At 48.6% G+C, this 17,976-nt stretch overlaps 2 protein-coding genes across 2 annotated transcripts; one reads left to right on the top strand and one right to left on the bottom strand.

Annotated features, from left to right (window-relative positions):
• Positions 1-5,040: 5,040 nt before the first annotated feature.
• On the top strand, positions 5,041-8,314 carry GGI43DRAFT_386348 (or S-antigen, C-terminal domain-containing protein; the record flags this gene model as incomplete). The annotated part of the gene is made up of 2 exons (XM_083203780.1): positions 5,041-7,446; positions 7,505-8,314. The coding sequence occupies 2 exons, from the start codon at positions 5,041-5,043 to the stop codon at positions 8,312-8,314; spliced, it is 3,216 nt and encodes a 1,071-aa protein (XP_083057826.1).
• A 6,838-nt stretch (positions 8,315-15,152) lies between these two features.
• Positions 15,153-17,759, bottom strand: GGI43DRAFT_412140 (glycosyltransferase family 32 protein). The gene is made up of 4 exons (XM_083206808.1): positions 16,908-17,759; positions 16,407-16,801; positions 15,846-16,351; positions 15,153-15,789 (listed from the first exon to the last, which is right to left on the bottom strand). Exons 1-4 carry the CDS (start codon positions 17,101-17,103, stop codon positions 15,594-15,596), a joined length of 1,293 nt encoding a protein of 430 aa, XP_083057827.1. The 5' UTR covers positions 17,104-17,759; the 3' UTR covers positions 15,153-15,593.
• Between the last annotated feature and the right edge of the window lie 217 nt (positions 17,760-17,976).

Raw genomic sequence — 17,976 nt, forward strand, 5'->3', positions numbered from 1 at the left:
CGGCAAGATTCAAAAGAAGCCAGCGTCGGCACGGCCTCGGCCGGAGGGTCCGGTGGCTGAAGTGGGTGTGGGGGGACACTTGGAACCGGTATAACCGGGCACCTGGGAGCATGCAAGGTGAAAAGTCTTCGATGCTGAAATATCGTAAAGGGAAGGATATGGAGGAACTTGGTCTTTGGTCTTTTGCTTGACTAATGCTTAGGCCCCGGGCGAAGGAAACGGGAGATTTTCTTGCATGGAGAGTTTTTTCACTGCTCGGATATGTTGGGAACAAGCGGATGCGGGCGTTGTCTGCAGAGGTGGATGACGCACTCGTGCAGATGCAGACGTTTGTAAAACATTCACGGCGGATAATGTGACGAGTGATTGCGGAAAGAAGTTGGTTTGAGGAGGGGAAGAGCTTCAGATGACCTACAGGACGCGTAAGAAGAATGTTTCAGCTCAGCGCGGAGAATAATATTTGATGCAATAGTATATTCTGACAATTGCAACATATCAGCTCACAAGTAGGTCAGATCATCTATCTCAGTGGCAGAAATGCTACGCCTACGAGCTGATACGCCTGGGTTGAGGAGCTGAGATAGGCTGAGGAATCTTCATGTAATACGCTCTAGAGCTGATGAGCCAAGTGCTTGATTTGGCGTTTGGAGGTGGCGACTTGTTGTATAGTTGAGCTATATAGAGTTGCTAAATCTATATCTCTCACCCGCTTGCGGGGGAGAAGTAGCAGAAAGTATTTGGCCGTTGATCTAAACTGCGCGAGCAACCACAGAGCTACCTCTAATTTAGACAAGAAAACAGGAAACTAAGAATATCACTCAGCATCGAGATGATTTGGTGCGCGGCCCTGGTGGCTGAGTCACGCAGCCGGTGTTGTCAAAGTTTGGACCGAGGGCTCTCGGACGCAAGCCATCACATGGTGAGATCTTAAATCTCCTGAGCCTCTGAGCCTCAAGGGTCGACTCTGTTCTAGAACAGAAACCGTGGTAGGCAGTGTAGAGAAGGCACAACAGCGACAACTACTGTTATACGCTACAATTATACGCTACAAAATTGCTAGTATGTGTTAGTTGTAATAGCACCATGGTGAATGGGTAACAGAAATGCGGTTGTGATTTTGATTTTGCCCTATTCCAAAAGGGATCCGGCAGATCCGGAGGGTGTGAAGCTCGGGTGTGCCGGAGCGAATCCACGTCAGGCTCGCTAAAACGCCGGGTGAGAATGCGGCAGCGAGCCGTCGACAAAGGCGCTGGAATAAAATAATGAAAAAATACTAAGACTAAAATAAAGGATTAAAATGAAAACCTAAAAAAATGAGAAAATGAAATGATGGCCTCCCCAAAGAGGAAAGGCGAGGGAGAGCTCGTCTAGAGCTGCGTGCAAAGTGGCTCGGCATTGAAGCACAGCTGCGCATGTCTCGGGAATATGGAGCCTTTAATGGGGCCAGCCGATTGCCGAATCCGCGATCTGGAATTGGGAATACCATGAAAGCTCCATGAAAGCTCCGAGGAGGCAGAGTTACAGTAGTAGCTGACCATGGGCAAGCTTCGCATTGGATGCAAGACATCTCTGGGCTGAAATGGAGACGGCCAGCTGGATCTTGGTGTTGGAGCTATCTACGTATGTTCCTGAAACGGTGCGCCATGATGGCCTGATGGTAGCGCATTGTCTCTTGGACTGGAATGCAAGGCCATGCGAGAAATGCACGGGCCTTTTCAGCAGCAGCATGAAGCCGTTGGTAAGGCCATGTACTGGGAAATGGGGCTGCGGTGCATGATCTGGTTGGGCTGCTGCATGGTGTAGACACTGTAGGCGGCACTGGGAGATGCGCCCGGTATTAGCCGTCAGTCGGGTACACATCGTACACATCCTTATAGTAGTTTGTTTTGCCTCTTCACACAAGACAAACCGAGGTTGGATATGAGATATCGTTTCTGCTTCTGCGGCGATCGAGATGATATGGCGGATAAGGCGTAAGACGGTTTTGGCTGTGGCTGCGGTCACAAGGCAGAAGATGGCCAAAAAGGGATGTCGCCATTAATTAATTCACAGTATGTGCCACTCCTAATTAAGGCTGCCACAGCAGATAGTATCTGGATACATGATACATGATATTTCCAACTCGAATAATGAATGGTAGATTTCCACGGAAATGGCCTCAGGCTGAGCTGATTGGCCGCCCGAAGCATCCTGGTGGTGCCGGCCCCTCTCCAAAAGAGAAAACGACCAGGGGGTTGCCTGGACCGGTGACGTCGATCATCTTGGCTTCCTCTTAATTTTGTTTTGGTTTTTTCTTTCCTCGTCTTGGGCGCGTGAGACAGGAGTCATGAGAAGTGTGTGCGTCTTAGCAGGTTTGAAATTGATTACAGGGCATCTATCGGGTGCCAAGGCATCAAGGTCAGCGGAAGATGCCACATTGTGTGCGCGCTGCTTAGAGATGCTGCTTAGATATTCATGGTGGCAATTGATTTGAGATTCTCGTGGGCAGTGCAGAATGTGACCCATTATTGTGGCATCAGCCGAGATACCCTGCGTCGCTCTCTCGTTGCTGTTCTGCGTATTCCAGATGCTGCTGCATGGGATGGGCCAACGTCGAGCATATTCCCGTAAATGGCCATTCTGTCCGTAAAGGGGACCAAGGAGCGTCGTGAATAACAGTGTGCTGGCATGTTCCTACGTTAGTAAGGGCTCGACTCCTTTTAGCTCCAAACCTTGCTCTCTGACATCACCAGCCTTATGCTAGGCTGCTTCGTACTAAGCAGCCGTTTACTGCCCCAATGGTACTAAGAGGCGTAACACGCCTTGCTCCAAGGGGCACTACCGCTTAGTTAGCAGCCACCGTCACGCCCAAAGACCGAGTCTGGCCCGCCCGCTGCCATCAGCCCCCGGACAGACACTGCCGAGGGGGAGGGGAAGATGGAGAAGCGAGGCTAATCTCAATCTAGGCCGAGCGTGTGTCCAGCTAAGCCTGAGAGAATATTAGGAGGGAAAAAAAATCAAATCCCAAATCAAGGCCTGGTCTAGTCTGGCGCGTGTGCGGTACTAAGCATCGCCAGCTAGGGGTGATTGCGGCATTACGTAGTTCGCCCGGCCATCGGGGGGTTTCAACTCTGATTAAAAAGGACCCAGCGCTGGGCTTGAGATTTCTCTTTTGCCGCTGTCACCGGGTTCTAACTATTTGGTTTGTTTCTTATTTCTGCCGTTTAACCTTTTGCCGGACTATTCCATTCAGCAATTGTTTATAAGGGCTTGGGGAGGCTTTTCTGGGGTTTCCATTTCGGTTCAGCTGGGAAAAGCGTTTGTGCTTTTTTTACTCTAACCTTACTCAACTCTCCTCTTTCTCTCCTCATCCATCTCGTTCTCTCTCTCGTCGATATCCGCCCCAATTTCCCTATTCGAGTTTCACGACGACTACGAAAGCGCAGACGAGAATCCGAAACGTCGCTCTCAATTGATTGTTCGCATACACGCAGTCCATTCGCATTTGCTTCTTATTATACCCAGCGCGTGCTCGCCCTAGCATCCCATTTTCTGAGCTGCATCTCGCCTAAAGCAACATCCCTTGCCTACCTAGTCACGCAACGTCTTTTGCTCCATAGCTCGTGCGGTATCGCTTTCAATCGCCTCCGCCTCACGCACAGACAAAACGACAACTCGGCAGCGATCAGCAGATAAATTCTGCTTTGTTTCCGCCTGCAGCAGGGTTACCAATCGCGTTTGCCGATCTGAGTTGCATCTCATCTGGCCCCAATTAGTGGTGAGTGAGTCTGGCTTTTTGTGCGTCTGTTTATCTGTCTTGCTCTCTGCTTCTTTGCTTTCCATTGGCTCTTCTCTGCTGTGTCGTATCAAGAGATGATGATACGTCGATGGTGCAGCACTCAATAGCTGGGCATTGTGTCTTGAGTACTGCTACTACCATCTACATGCTGGTATTTGCTTCTTATTCCCTTGCCTTACCTCTCCTGCAAGCGCTCTGCAAGCCCATCCATCTCACCTCCACCCAGCTTCCCCCTGCTCTCATCACCTATCATCTTGGCCACACTCTCTCAAGCATCTCCCCCAAACCTGCTTTTTCACAGCATGCGCCTGTTAATACAGCCCGTTGGGCGGACGCGCAACTGTGCACTGCCGGCGGGGCCTCAGTGGGCTCCAGCTGGTGGATATTCGAGCTGCCCAACCGTCAACGTCACCCTCCCATCGACGTGTCCAGCCTGCATTTGTGGATGCTCGTGCCGGCCTCATTGATCTTGTTGATGAATTTTGGCTCTGGCCAAGAGCGCCACTCATGGGCCTCTGCCACGCTCCATCTGCAAACTGCCCCGGCTGGCCACTCATCGTTTATGCCTTTTGGGTCGACATCAGACTATCTTATCGCCGCTTCGCATAATCACGAGGAGGCGAGCTCGCCTCGTCTCTCGATGCCCAATTATAATAGAATGAAAATTTTTGATCCTCTTCCCTCCTCGCTCATTTGCTCCTTTGTCTCCTCATCTGCAGTTTCAACGCCCCTCTCCATCTCTTGTCCGATTGTCCGGCGAGCAGCTTCTTCATTCGCCTGGTGGTATTGTCTCGAGTGCCCTAAGATCCAGACACAAAAGCACTCTAGTCCTGCTGACATCGACATCAACGCAACTCTGCCCTCTTGTTTGCCGCCAGCACATCTCGAGCTTCCTTTTTATTCACTCTCTCCCTTTCTTCAACCCCCCCGCTGCATTAAGCTCTAATTTGCGTACCGCTTGTCCCTTCTCTCCTCTTCTTTGTCAGCCCTGCATAGCATAGTCTCAGTTGGCTTCCCCTCATCTCTTTCCACCGCATATCATTGCCTGCTTGCTTGCTGGCCTTTGTCGCCCGGCTTGCTTTGGCTCTCCACCCGGCTCGTTGATAATGGGCGGTCTGAATGGCCCTGTTCGCTGCCCTTGATGCCGCTGTCGAGCTAGCAGACGAGATATTCCCACCTTTCCTCTTCCCACCAGCTCTCGGCTTGAGCAAGCCCCTCCCCCCCTCCCCCAGATCATCACCACTGTCATCCACAGAGCAAACATGCCAGCTGGAGCTGCAGTGCAGCCGCCACCATCGCGAACCCATCGCCGGGAGCAATACCGTAGCAATAGCAACCACCTTCATGCTGCTCAAAACCAATATACTGATGAAAACATGCCAGCCTCACGCGAGTCTGACTCTCGCAATCGCAGACGACGCCGCAGAGACGACTGGGTCCGCACCAGCAGTGGCAACATCCTGTACCGTCTGGACGCCCCTGTCGCCGACGCCTCCGCCGCTGCCGCTGCCGCTGACGATCCGGCTGACCCCGTTGACCAGCAGCTTCCAGTGCCCCTCATTGGGCCAAGAAGGACGCGGCCTCACTCCATCCACGTTGTCAGCTATCCCTCTGGCTACGTGCCGCGAGAGCTTCGAACCAGAACCTCTCCTCAATCCTCCAGGACCCGTATCAGCAGCACCAGCGGTAGTCCCGCTCCAGGAACGCCACGGTCGTCCTCCAGGTTTTCGGCTTTGGCCCACACCACCCGGCCGCCCGAGTTACCTGTACGTCTTGCATTGACACGATTGTTCCAATCGCTGGCAAGCAACTCTTTATCCTCTGTCGACATCCCGGAGCACAACGCATTTCCCGTTGGTGTCCAGACTTTTCCGACTACCGAATATCGCCCTGAATCTAGATCATCTCGCCATAGTAGTCGCGCAGATCACTCTCGCAGTCATCACTCAAACCATTCTCGCGAGCCAACTTCGTCTTCTTCCCGCAGGAATCGTGACTCAAAGAAGGCCCCACCGCCCACCAAAGACCGCGATTCTGCTCACAAACGAGAACGTCGGGACCACCGTGAACAACCACGAGACAAAACAAAGCACAGAGCGGCTTCGAGATCCTCCAGATCGAGGCATAGACATCGCGGCACCAGTCATAGCCGCACTCGCCACACCAGCCGCCACGCCGGCCAACCTACAAACCGTCCACGCCGCTCTTCTCAACACCGTCGATACCCCCCCAACAGTATGGCTACCACTAGAGGTGGCGTGGTGCCCATGAGCACCTACCAATTAGGTCATCACAACAGCTTCTCATCCATGCGAAGCTCAAAATCAAGTGTCAATGCCATTGTTACTGAGGTGACCAAGCCCGTTGCCACAGGCAGTGGAGTTGCTTGCTCTATTCTTCTAGCAGAGCCCAACCTCTTCCTATCAGGATTTGACCACAATGGCCATGAGCGCCGGGAATCCCGCGCCGGCACTGCTCTCCTCAGAGGCAGGATGCAGCTGACTATTAGCAAAAACGTCAAGATCAAGGCCGTTCAGTTGAAGCTGGTTGGTCGCGCGCGCACAGAATGGCCTGAGGGAATCCCGCCATTAAAACAAGACCTGTACGAAGAAGAAAGCCTAAGAACGCAAGTCCTTACCTTTTTCAATGCCCTGAATGACGGGTGGGAGAGCGAGTACGGCAACCAATGCACTTACAAGCTCAAGGGTGGCTCTGCAAACTCAAGCACGACTGGCTTGAACAGCTCACCCGGCATCTCTCCATCTTCATCAATGCGAAACAACCTGACGTCCAAGGAACTCAAGCGTCTCTCTCTTCAAAATGTCCAGTCTCGGAGTTTTGGAAAGGGCGAGAGTGGAGTGGTAACTCCCACTCAAGCCAAGGGATTCAAGGTGTTCTACCCTGGCGTCTACGATTATTCTTTTGAGCTTCCCATCGATCACCACCAGCTCGAGACCACCAAGCTGCAATATGCTTCAGTCAAGTGGGAGCTTCACGCTACCGTTGACCGTGCCGGTGCTTTCAAGCCCAACCTCCACGGTGTCAAGGAGGTCCCTATCATTCGCCTGCCGGATCAGATGTCGCTTGAGATGTCTGAGCCTATTTCTATCAGCCGTCAATGGGAGGACCAGCTCCACTACGACATCATGGTCTCCGGAAAGAGCTTTCCCATTGGAGCCAAGATCCCCATCGCATTCAAGCTCACGCCTTTGGCCAAGGTTCAAGTCCACAAGCTCAAGGTCTACATCACCGAGTCTGTCGAGTACTGGACCAGCGATAAGCGTGTAACCAGGAAAGACCCAGGCCGAAAGATTTTGCTTCTCGAGAAGACGGCAGGAAAGGATCTCGACCCCTCATGGGCTGACTCTGAAGTTACCACAATTCGCGGCGGCGAACTTACTGAAGAGCAACGCCGAGTCGCTCGAGACACTGCCTCAAGAAGACGAGCCCACGATGCCGCCAGAAGGAATCAAGCTCCAGAGCCGCTGCCTGCGCCGGTGGATAATCTCCTCGGCGACTTGGATCTAGGCCTTGAGAACATGTGGGGTTCCACCGAAATTGAGGCGAGCGTGCAGATTCCGACGTGTGAGATGATGGCCAAGAACAAGGCTCTTCGATTACACCCTGACTGCAGTTGGAAGAATGTCAATGTCTTCCACTGGATCAAGGTAAGTTACAAACTGTTAACTATTTCCTGCTGTAAAACTCGATATTAACGTCAAATAGGTTGTTATGCGAATCAGCCGCCTGGATGCCGATGATCCTACTGGAACTAAGCGTCGCCATTTTGAGATCAGCATCGACTCTCCTCTCACCATCCTCAACTGCCGGGCCACCAAGGCCAACACTTATTTGCCCGCCTATTCCGGCGAGATGAATCGACCCTCGCCTTACCAGTCAGCTTGCGGCTGCCCGGACTCGGCGACAATTGCCATGGAGACATCCCCGAGCTCTTCGACTGGAACTCTTCCAGAACCCGAGAGACTGGCTGACAGCATGCCTGCTCCACCTCAAGCCGTCCACTTACAATCAGGACCTCCAGCAGCAACTGGCCGACAAAGCCCAGCAGCCTGGTCATCTGCAGAGAGACCCGGCCGGCCTATCCATCTGCTACGAGCACCTAGCTTTAACCCGCCTGCTTTTGAAGACGATACCGCACCGCCTCCTGCAAGCAACGTCGTCTTTGACCATCCCGATATCCCTCAGATCATGACACCGCCTCCCCAGTATGACGCCATTGTTGGCACACCTAGCAGCATCGATGGCCTCGCCGATTACTTTACCCGATTAGCTGAGTACGGACTCGACGAGCATGAAGGTTCTGGATCAGACGGCGACGAGTCGCCTCCTAGAATCCTGGATCGAAACGGCCGTGTCAACGTGGCTCACCCACGAACACCCGGTGGCAGAAGGATGCCCAGCCGAAGCATGGAAATCCCCCGACCACCTATGGATCTCAACATTAGTGCTCTGCTTCAACGTTCTGCCTACGTACGAGAAGAGGCGCAATCACAGGCGCAAGCGCAACAAGTATAATATTTTCTAAAGATTTTAATTCGGTTTATTACATATTCTATCATACTACCAGCCCATCTTCAAACGGCGGAGCATGTTTCTTTTTTCTCATTGCGTTTGGATACGCATCATAGAGGGGCCATGGTATTCAGGAGAATAATCTCTCTACTATTTACTCTTTTTTTTTTTGGCAAAAAAATATTGAAGACATCTACCCACATTGAATTCGTCTCAACAATGGGGTTTTATTTTTTAAATGCGTATTTATGGTGACGGATGAAGGCGTTTTATATGGACAAGATGAAAACAAAAAAGAGGATGTCTACGAGATGGAATGATGGGAATTATACATACATACTTGAAGACATACCCTGGGCTGGATGGATTTTATTATGGATCTTTTGAGGGTGAATATTTATTGGATATTTTTAGATGAACTTATAAGCTTTAGTGTGTTTTAGTAATGATGCGTGATTGAGCGCTTTACTTTTACCTTATCTACTTGACTTGAGTTTTTTGGCATGAATCTGTGATGTAATGTGTCTCTATGTTGGATGATCTTTGTGCGTGTGGGTATGATCATTGATCAAATTGTAATTTGGCTGGTCGCTTTCCCGCTCGTTCTTCTTCATTTTCACTTGCCTTGTTAATAAATTAACTATTCACCACCTTCCACTTCTCTCAGTTCTAAGCTTCGTATCTCTAGACAAGTCCACAGTCTGTCCATTTCTAGCTATTCTAAGAAATGAATGAGGAAATTTTCTTTGGGTCGTGTGCTCCTTAACGTCAATGAAAGGTATATCGTCGTTGGAGGGACAACTTTCATGTTTATGAGAGATAACCCTGTGAGAAAGGATCCTAACAGGAGTTTTCGTAGTAGGAATGGATGTTTGTGGTGATATTGATGGGAAAAGTGATCACTGCTCAATAACTTTCTGAAAATGAAAATGCGTCAAAGCCTGAGAGAAGTGTCATTACTGCTAGAATTGTAAGCGTCGCCTTGAACGAAGCATTTTTGCCCATAGTAGCGCGATAGTTCTCCAATCGTAGAAGTAGCCACTGCAATAACAAGTAAAAGACCGATCACTACTTGTTACTGCACTCGAAACATAGTTGTATATAACGGCTGGTAGTAGCAATGGCCACTTTATCTTCTTTAGTGCTATTCGAGGTATGTGCAAATTTCCCGTAGAACAAAGAGCAAACAGCATCTAGAGATGATCACGTAAAGTTATGTTATCCAATAATATTGACGAAGATAGTTTTCAGTGTGCTCAGTCTATCCCTAATAACCCTAACCCTATCTGCCTCTATACGTCTCTTAGACATCAGGTTCGAGGTTATTCGCCATCGGCAAGCTGAATTTTGTCACCGAGCAACGTCCCGGAGTACATAATTGTTCGTCATGGCGCTTTGGAGCGCAAAGGACGTGAAGAGTTCAAGAAGTTTTGTAAGCAGCATGTTGCAATTCCTGCCATACCGCGATAATATTAGTAAATGAAGGCCTCATTACACTATAACCAATCAGCATCATAACGTAAAAAGAGACTTAGAGATATATTTAGTAGGATCTGGAATACGACTACTCTATTGATACAACTAAACTTGCTTTTTGCTCTCCACTTCTCATTGCAGTGTGGTGTGTAGGACGTTTTGATGCGTCTCTGTCGCACAGCCGCGATTTATCGAGAAAACGTCGTCAAATGAGAATATATTGGACAATATACTGTTGTGCGACTTGAAACGCCGTCTTATCTCGGAAATTAGTTTTGATATTGATAGTAGCACCGACACCAAACCTCGGCAAGCTGAGCACAGTCGGTCCTGGTGCTCCGGAATTGTGGGGCCGGGTTCCGGCGTCTGGCATCAAGATTCCCTTTTTGCTTACCATACCGAAAATTAAAAGTGGCAGCATTCCACAAAGAGACCGGGAACAGCCATGATACCAAGAAGTCTACCCGCCTGCCTCAACGTAAGGGTTATTGCTAAATAGAGAGCGTGTGTGCTGATAAAAAAGACTTCCTCAACAACAATCCCATGGACCAAAGTTCCCCTGGCTGCTCCCTGGCGCATTTTCAGAACCCACGCCTCTGGCGGAGCCCTTACAATTTCGACTATGTCATTTTCATTGGATGAATCAGCTCGATTCCCAAACCCCTTGGGCCTGTTAGCTCAGCTCCTGGTGCTTCCAAACAGTCCAGTAGCAACACAGAGCTGGATGGCTGGCTTGACAGGCAAAACTAGAAGATTCGCTTTCAAAAACAGGGCCCTAATTTCGTTTTACAGTCGGTGGGTCACTGATCTTAAGCCTTCTTGCTTTTCTCTTTCTCATTGGCTCCGTCCTTCGGTTCTGGGATGTTCAATCTCTCGGCCCTTTTCACTACTACACTGCTCAAGGGGAGTGTAGGAATGCCGTGCTGTTGCAGATGATGCAGGCGGCTCTGCCGAAACGAACTGTCAAGCTCGGTCCTATTTTGGTCAGTCCCTCCTCAGAGTCTACGCAGATGGCCAAAGCCAACCTACGCACCTTCGCCCACGAGTATCGGGTACACGCTCCGTCGCTGCCAAGCACAAAGCGCCCGTGGATATCAAAGCAATGCCGCGTGTCCGACAGTGCCTTGGCAAGAAACGCTTCGATACGCTTCGATACGCTTCATGAGTAAGGACCTACTTACGAAACTGGGTAGGAAATTCCACCCGCAGTCCATCATAAGACAAAGTCGAACGCTCCATTGATATACACACGGCCTACATTGATCTTGCCTACGAGTATGTCGAGTCGGAGACGGCCCAATGAACCGACCGTTTCTCGGGGGGTGCTGAATTTCTTGTGACACGCTGGATTCAACCACGCCCCCGTCACCAAGGTGAAATGTTGGATGAGCGGAGTCCTGTTTGATGACTCGGACATTACGCGCTACCAAGATCATGGATGGGATTCTCGCTTGTTTAAATATTTTCTTAAAAGGGGGTAGCTCAATCCAGAATCCCCCAGAACAAGATATTCACCCTTGGCCGAGTGGGAGCATACCGCATATTGAACATCGTGTTGCCAGCACCGGGTGTATTCTCGCAAGGACATTCGCTACAAAGACAGCAGACGGGTATGGGTACAGACTCCGAAAACTTTCCACTAATTGAACTCATAAAGGCCCAGGATAATACAGAGTGAAAAAAAGTGGTGGCTCAGCTACTTCAGGGGTAAATCAGGCATCACTTTAGATTTTTTTCGTCTTGCCTTTTATTATTTCTATCTTTCATGATACCCGGTTCTATCAAAATACCGTAATAATAAGAATAATGATTATCTGTTTTGTTCTTCGAGTTCACTTTAGTATTCTATTATTTATTACCCTTTTGTAGAGTATTATTGGTCTTGATCTGGTCATAATGTCAAAACGAAGCTCCACAATATGACCAAGTATCGAAAGATGGATATATAATTACACCAAAAGAATCTAGTCTAGTGTATGTTATCATACGCATGCTAGCGAGATGAAAGGTGAAGTTCCACAAACAAGGAAAGTCTTCATGGGGAATAAGCTAGAGGATGGGTCAGTCCGCATGATTTTCTCATCGAGTTTGCCATAGTGCAAGGAATTCTAGGAGCGAATTACAACATTTCCGTACACCTAGGAGGCCTCTTTGCCGTTAACAGTGGGCAATCTGCCATTCTAGGAGCAGTCCGTGCATCAATAGGCATCTTCTTGCTTAAAATGATCCTAGTTCATGGTACATTGGGCGTTTAGAAGGATCTGAGAAGCAAGCCATGGGTGAAATTTAGGTGTGGAGGTATCAATGCAGGCACAGTCAGTTTGATTTACATAGCCATGTACCGAATTTTGCAAGTTGGATGAAAAGACGAGGGTTTTCAGTCTGGCACAAATCTGGGTGATGACCCATGTTGAGTGCATAGCGAAGTATCGCCTTCAGCTTCACTAGCCAGTGATTATCTTCCTAGGCTATTGTCAAGAATAACATGTAGTCTGCTCCTTTATCTTTTTGGAATTTCTCATGGATGCAATAGACCAAAAATTCTAACGAAGCAAGTCTGGTAACTCTTGCTTTACACTTCGCTTTCATAGGGGGGACGATCCTCCATCAGCTGCGGTACTATCCCATCTCTCGCTTCCCGATATCAGTTCCATTAGAAGCATTTATCGCATAAGTAAACAAGAAACTAGCATTAAGCGACAGCTCCACCTATCTTAAGCGTAGCAAGGATGAAGGCTGTCTAAATTCTGGTTTATCCTCACCTATGAATGAATACCCTCTTGAACTGGTAAATAACGCGCGTCTTCTGCCCCTGAATTGGTAAATAACGCGCGTCATTCTGCTCTTGAATTGTAAATAACGCGTCACGCTGCTCTTGAATGGGTAAGCAACTTGCCATTCTGCTCTTGAATTCTGGACAATAGATCAAATATACATTAATTTTTAGAGAAAAAGTATCAGTTAGCATAGATATGGTAATGGAGGGTCTATCCGGTATTCAAACAGTCGCATTCTGAATCCAAAAAGCGGGGCGTGTAAGACGAAAGTATGCAACTTAAAGCACTCAGCCACAATGTTTACGCACTAAATTATTGCGCGTATTCACTAAGTTACAGCGCTTACCTGCTAAAATACAGCGCTCATTCGCTAAATTATAACACTCATATATTCAATTACAGCTCATACCTGCTATATTATAGCACTTATATGCTAAATTACAACCCATATATATTAGTTAAAGTTAAGGGTAAGTTAGGGTTATTTAAGTATTGATACTTTAAGCAATTCGGCGTGATTCTTCTAGTTTTGCTTATATTAACTATAAGCAGCATACATTCCACTTTATTGGATATAGAATACGCCTGCCTGGACACCTGATAGACCCTCCTATGTTTACACGTATACCCTATCAACCTATATAGGTAGGTCATATTTTGATATAGCCGCGCGGCCGCAATTGATGTTGCAGATAGCCATGCCAGGAGACACTCCCCTCCCCCCTACCATGAGAGTACCTGTGACAATGATGCTACTTACCTTTGATATTCTCATGACGAAAGATTCGCCGATAGTGGCGGCTAGCTGTGATGTTGCGGACGACGCGTATCGCCGGCTGAGCGCCCAGGGATATTGGCTACCCCCACATACAATAACCCAGCTTGCCTACTGGGTGAAAAAGTTTCTGCGAATCAAACACACGCGATTTAATCCAAATCATATTCTCCAAGTCTATTACTCCGTAATCTGAAGATTATCCACAATATAGTAATCCGTAAGACTGCCGAAGAAAGCGTACGAATCCGGGCCTGGTACCCGTATACGAGGAAGGTCTTGCCAAGCCTGCGGACCCTGTGTAAATCGTAAGATTTTCACCGAGAGAGAAAGATCGCCAATAAGATGCACTGCGATGGAAAATTTTGCTTTAATCACCTTGCTGCCCCAAAATTATGACATGGGGCAGTAATTTCTGCTCTGGACGTGTGGTTAAAAGCTTTGCTTATGGTGGGACCACCGTTTTCAAAACCACTATTAGCTACATGGGCATATTGAGAAATGCATTTCATGTAGATATTTGCTGTCCATAATACTTAATTGACGAATAAAGGGATGAAATGAAGTAAATCCATATAGTCTCAAAACCTCCTACCTAAGATTGGGGGCTATTGCTAGAATGTTAAAAGGTCTGTAACGATGCTAGCACTTACGCTGCCTCAATAGTAATGAATACTGTGCCATAGTTTCTTGATATCTCCCGGTATATAGATCAAAGCTCATGCATCATGTAACTCAAAAGTACAACTAGTATAGTAGAATGAATGCTTGCATAGTGTTATAGAGATCCCTGTCCGTCCCGCTAGCCAGTTTCTTCGATCTATGATGTAGTTTTGATACTCCAACTCGCCCCCAACCCTTCATCGTCCGCACGGGGAATATTCTAAACGCCGCTCCTTTCTCACTGGCACTTCCCATGACTCGCCGAGCCCGCAAACTTGTCGACATTTACCCACGTTTATCCTTGTAACCACACATTGGAGTGTTGTGGTTCAGTTTGTGAAAAACGCACTCGTCCTCTCCCTCACTTGAGAGCTTCTCGCCCTCCCTTTCCAGAAGTAAAAGCAAGTCAAAGTCTAGGCAAGACGCCCGCAGATCATTCACTGCACCCCTATACTTGTACAAATTCGAGGCATGGTCACTCTGTAGGCTTCCATTGGCTGCTTTGGGAAGTTTCCCATTCCGATAGTACTAGTATTATGGCGGAGCCCATCTCGATAAGTACCAGGGGGTGTTTCATTTTATGCTTTGTGAAGAAGTTGAAGTTTTCTGGTAGATTACACACATCAGATATAAGATGTACTAATCTTCAGAAGAGTGACTGGCGTTTGTTTATCATAATCTGCTCCAAGTTGAATCATTTTCATTTGCGGGGAGAGTTCATTCATGTTACAGAGCACCTTTCGCGTCCGGATTATGGGACCACTTCTAGCTTGGGTATATAGCTTTAGGTTGGAATTAGCCTTATAATTTTCATGCATTGCCGCGAGCTACCAATGCAGCGGGGGCGTGTGACCGAAGGCGTAGCGTAGTCCATGCATGAAGTTGGCCAGCGTCGTGTTCCCCCTTACGTGGATGATCAGCCTAGAAATCTATTCCGCTTCTTCACTATCCAAGTTATACCTTGTCCAGAAGGATAACTCGGCATAGACGCATATTTAGGATAAAGTCTATGCGGTAATCAGCTACTACACTATATGGGCAGATGCTGGAGATGAAGTCTATCTCCCCGATCCATGACGGACTGCCCAAACGGGCATGACAGGGGCCCTTTAACCTAAATTTTCACACAGGAAATGTACGAAACTGGCTATTAAGAGCGTAAAGAGTACAAAGTAGATTCAATGCTACTTGTAGTTAAGAACGAGACATCTTTGCTGGATCTAAATTATTAGCCTGTGGTATTTCCAAGTTAGGAGTTTAGGAGGCCCAATCAAGCACACGCCTTGTTACTAAAAGCTTGCAACATATGCCAGTATCAGAATTGTTTCCGGGCTCTATTCTTCTTCCGTACCAAAAAGTCATGAAAATTATAAACCGTGTATGTTTCGAAATTATGTACAGATCATCCCATCAAACAGAATCGTCTTATGGAGTTGTCAATATGTACCGTAATTATCATTATGCGCTATAACCCACGTTCCAAAAGTTGTTTTTTCCATAGCCGCTTTGGTCTATTGTATAAACAGCCGAGAGTCGTAATTAAATCAATATTAAAAAGCATGTAAATAATCAATATGTCGCTAAGAAGAAATCATAGTGTAGCTCGAGAATGCGCTGCTGGGACTTTGGACCAATCTTTGCATAAGCCAAATACGGTCCGGCAAAACTTGCCATATTCGACTAGCAAATCGAATTTTCTCCATGAACCCAAGGCATGATGAATAAGTCGAGCATCGGGATCCGTAATAGGCTTCGAGCCCATGTTTCCATAGCCTCCGCGGCCAGGGCTGTAAAAAACTATTAGTCATTATTGCATGTAGAAGAGACAAGGCATGTGATTTACCTGAAGCCTGTTATGGGCAGAATCAAAGCATCTTCCACCAACTTTGATTTCCCTCCGTCTTTCAGCCCTGTCAGGGCGTTCCATCTGAAGCTAATGTTGTTCTCCAGCCACATTAGCGTAGCAAGTGTGACAGCAGCAGGCCCAGTTCGAGTAAGGGGATCAACCCTGTTGGGATCATATGAGGTTGCTTCCTTCTCCAGGCGCACCTCGGCGCGAAGATTTTCCATGAATTGCTTCAGGGCCGGATGGTCAGGGGCAGATGCCAGCGCCCACTGGGTAAGTTGGACGGGATAAGTGTATCCCATTCGCCAATAGGCATTTGAATTTGGATCTGTGTCAGCCTCAAGCCCCCAGATAAGGTTGACTGGCTGCGTGCCATTTGTCTCGGCCTCGGGGTCCTTGAGCCCATAGCTCTTGCCAGTGACATCATCAACCCATCTCGAGAGATCTGACGGGCCGAGCCAATTGGCAGGGTGCTGTAAAGGCTCTGTATCTATGTCGGCATACTACTCGAGTTAGACAAGGCTGAGCTGAAGGAGAAGCAGTAAGAATAATACATACAACACCACCAAAGTGTTGGCAAACTAGAACACGAAAGATGTCTGCCCTCTCGACAGGAGTGAAGATGGCGTAAAAGTCATGGAGGAAATCCTTTTCATATTTCTCCATAAACATGTCGATACCTTCGTCATCCCAGAAGAAATAGGCCATGGGAGCGGTGTTGTTTGGAGACACAGAGTATCCAAGCCATTGCTGGACCCACGGAATGATTTCAGCCTTCCATGTATCGACCTTGGACGAGGCTCCGGTCTGATGCATCAGCAGAGGAATGTTGGAAAACGAGAGCTGCCGCTCGCGCACGGAAAGGGCTGCCTTGGACGCAAGTGCAGCAGCTTCGACAATGTCTCGCGGCGGCTCATGGCCGTCTGCGATCCAGCTCGGAGGAATGAACCATGCTGCGGCGTTGATGTCAGCATCAAACTCTCATCAAAAGGGCTTTGAATTCTATTCGGGTTATGTAATGCTGCCAGATCCGAACGCCACAAAGCCAAAGTTGCTTACCTCCTCCGAAGCCGTCAAACGTATGGATGTGATTCCATACCAGAGGATACTTATGTTCTACCAGCTCGGCATCAAACCTCGGAGATTCGTCTTGCTGATGGCCCTCTGTGAGCACCCAAACCGTTATCACGCCGGCCAGGGCAGATAACAGGAGGAACCGTAGCCGGCGGCGGATTAGACTATGCGGGAGCAGCATAGCTTATGTGATTCAATTTGGCCGGAACAGCGGGCGCGTTTTCGTAAAAGACGCAGTCACGTAATGGAGCACCAGAATCGTCGCACACCAGGCAACTGGCGATACTACCGTACTTTGCCCGAACGCTGCAGCGTCTCAAACAAGTATAGCCGCTTCCCGGGGGATTCCCGATTGCCTGTAGAAAGCACAAAATACGGGACAATCGACGATTAGCTCTTTTTGACAGATACAGTAGGAGTTTGTACCAGTTTCCTTTGTCCAGATGGACCCTCAGGCCTGATATTTTCTTCAAGACCAACGCAGCACGGCGCAGCGCAGCACAGGCCATTAACCAAACACGCCAAAATCCAACACGTCTCAGAATTCGCACGCCAAAATCCTCAGGGGCGGTAGCTCGGCGTTCTCGGCCGTTCTCCGAGCTGGGGGGCTTTTTTTTATTCGCTAAGCCCCTGCGACCATTGATGCGTAGGCGAGCGACATCGTCCAGTCAGATTCATTGTTTGGCGTAATAGTTGGGCGCCAACCGTGGCGCAGCCAAGACATGCAAACTGGGGTGGGCTCCTGGCTCGGCAAAAGGGCGTCAAGATGATGATGGATTGCGTGGAGAAGATGAAAAGGGAAAAGAAGCAGAAAAAAATAGAATTGGCTCCTGAGATAAGATGCGATAAGATCATCGCCACGATATTCTGCCTTCTGCCTTCTTCTCTGCCTTGATCCTTCCTCGTTCGATGCAATTTCCGCCAGGCAAGTGCTGCTGTGCCCCTTCCCACATTCCTCAGGCGTGCCATCTGTGGGACCGGGTCTCGATTACGGCGGGAAGGAGGGTGGAGGGCTCCTTCCACTCTGGTTGGCACAATTCACAGGCCTACCGTT

Source organism: Trichoderma evansii, assembly GCF_050947405.1.
Source record: "Trichoderma evansii strain SZMC 28006 chromosome Unknown GGI43scaffold_19, whole genome shotgun sequence".
NCBI classification, from domain to species: Eukaryota; Fungi; Ascomycota; class Sordariomycetes; order Hypocreales; family Hypocreaceae; genus Trichoderma; species Trichoderma evansii.

Bases quoted from the DNA above. Each gene is read 5' to 3' on its own strand.
- GGI43DRAFT_412140 (XM_083206808.1), bottom strand. From the start codon at position 17,103: ATGCTGCTCCCGCATAGTCTAATCCGCCGCCGGCTACGGTTCCTCCTG. The intron at 16,802-16,907 runs GTAAGCAACTTT...TCAACGCCGCAG, and splicing joins GTTTGACGGCTTCGGAGGAG to CATGGTTCATTCCTCCGAGC. The intron at 16,352-16,406 runs GTATGTATTATT...TAACTCGAGTAG, and splicing joins GCCAACACTTTGGTGGTGTT to TATGCCGACATAGATACAGA.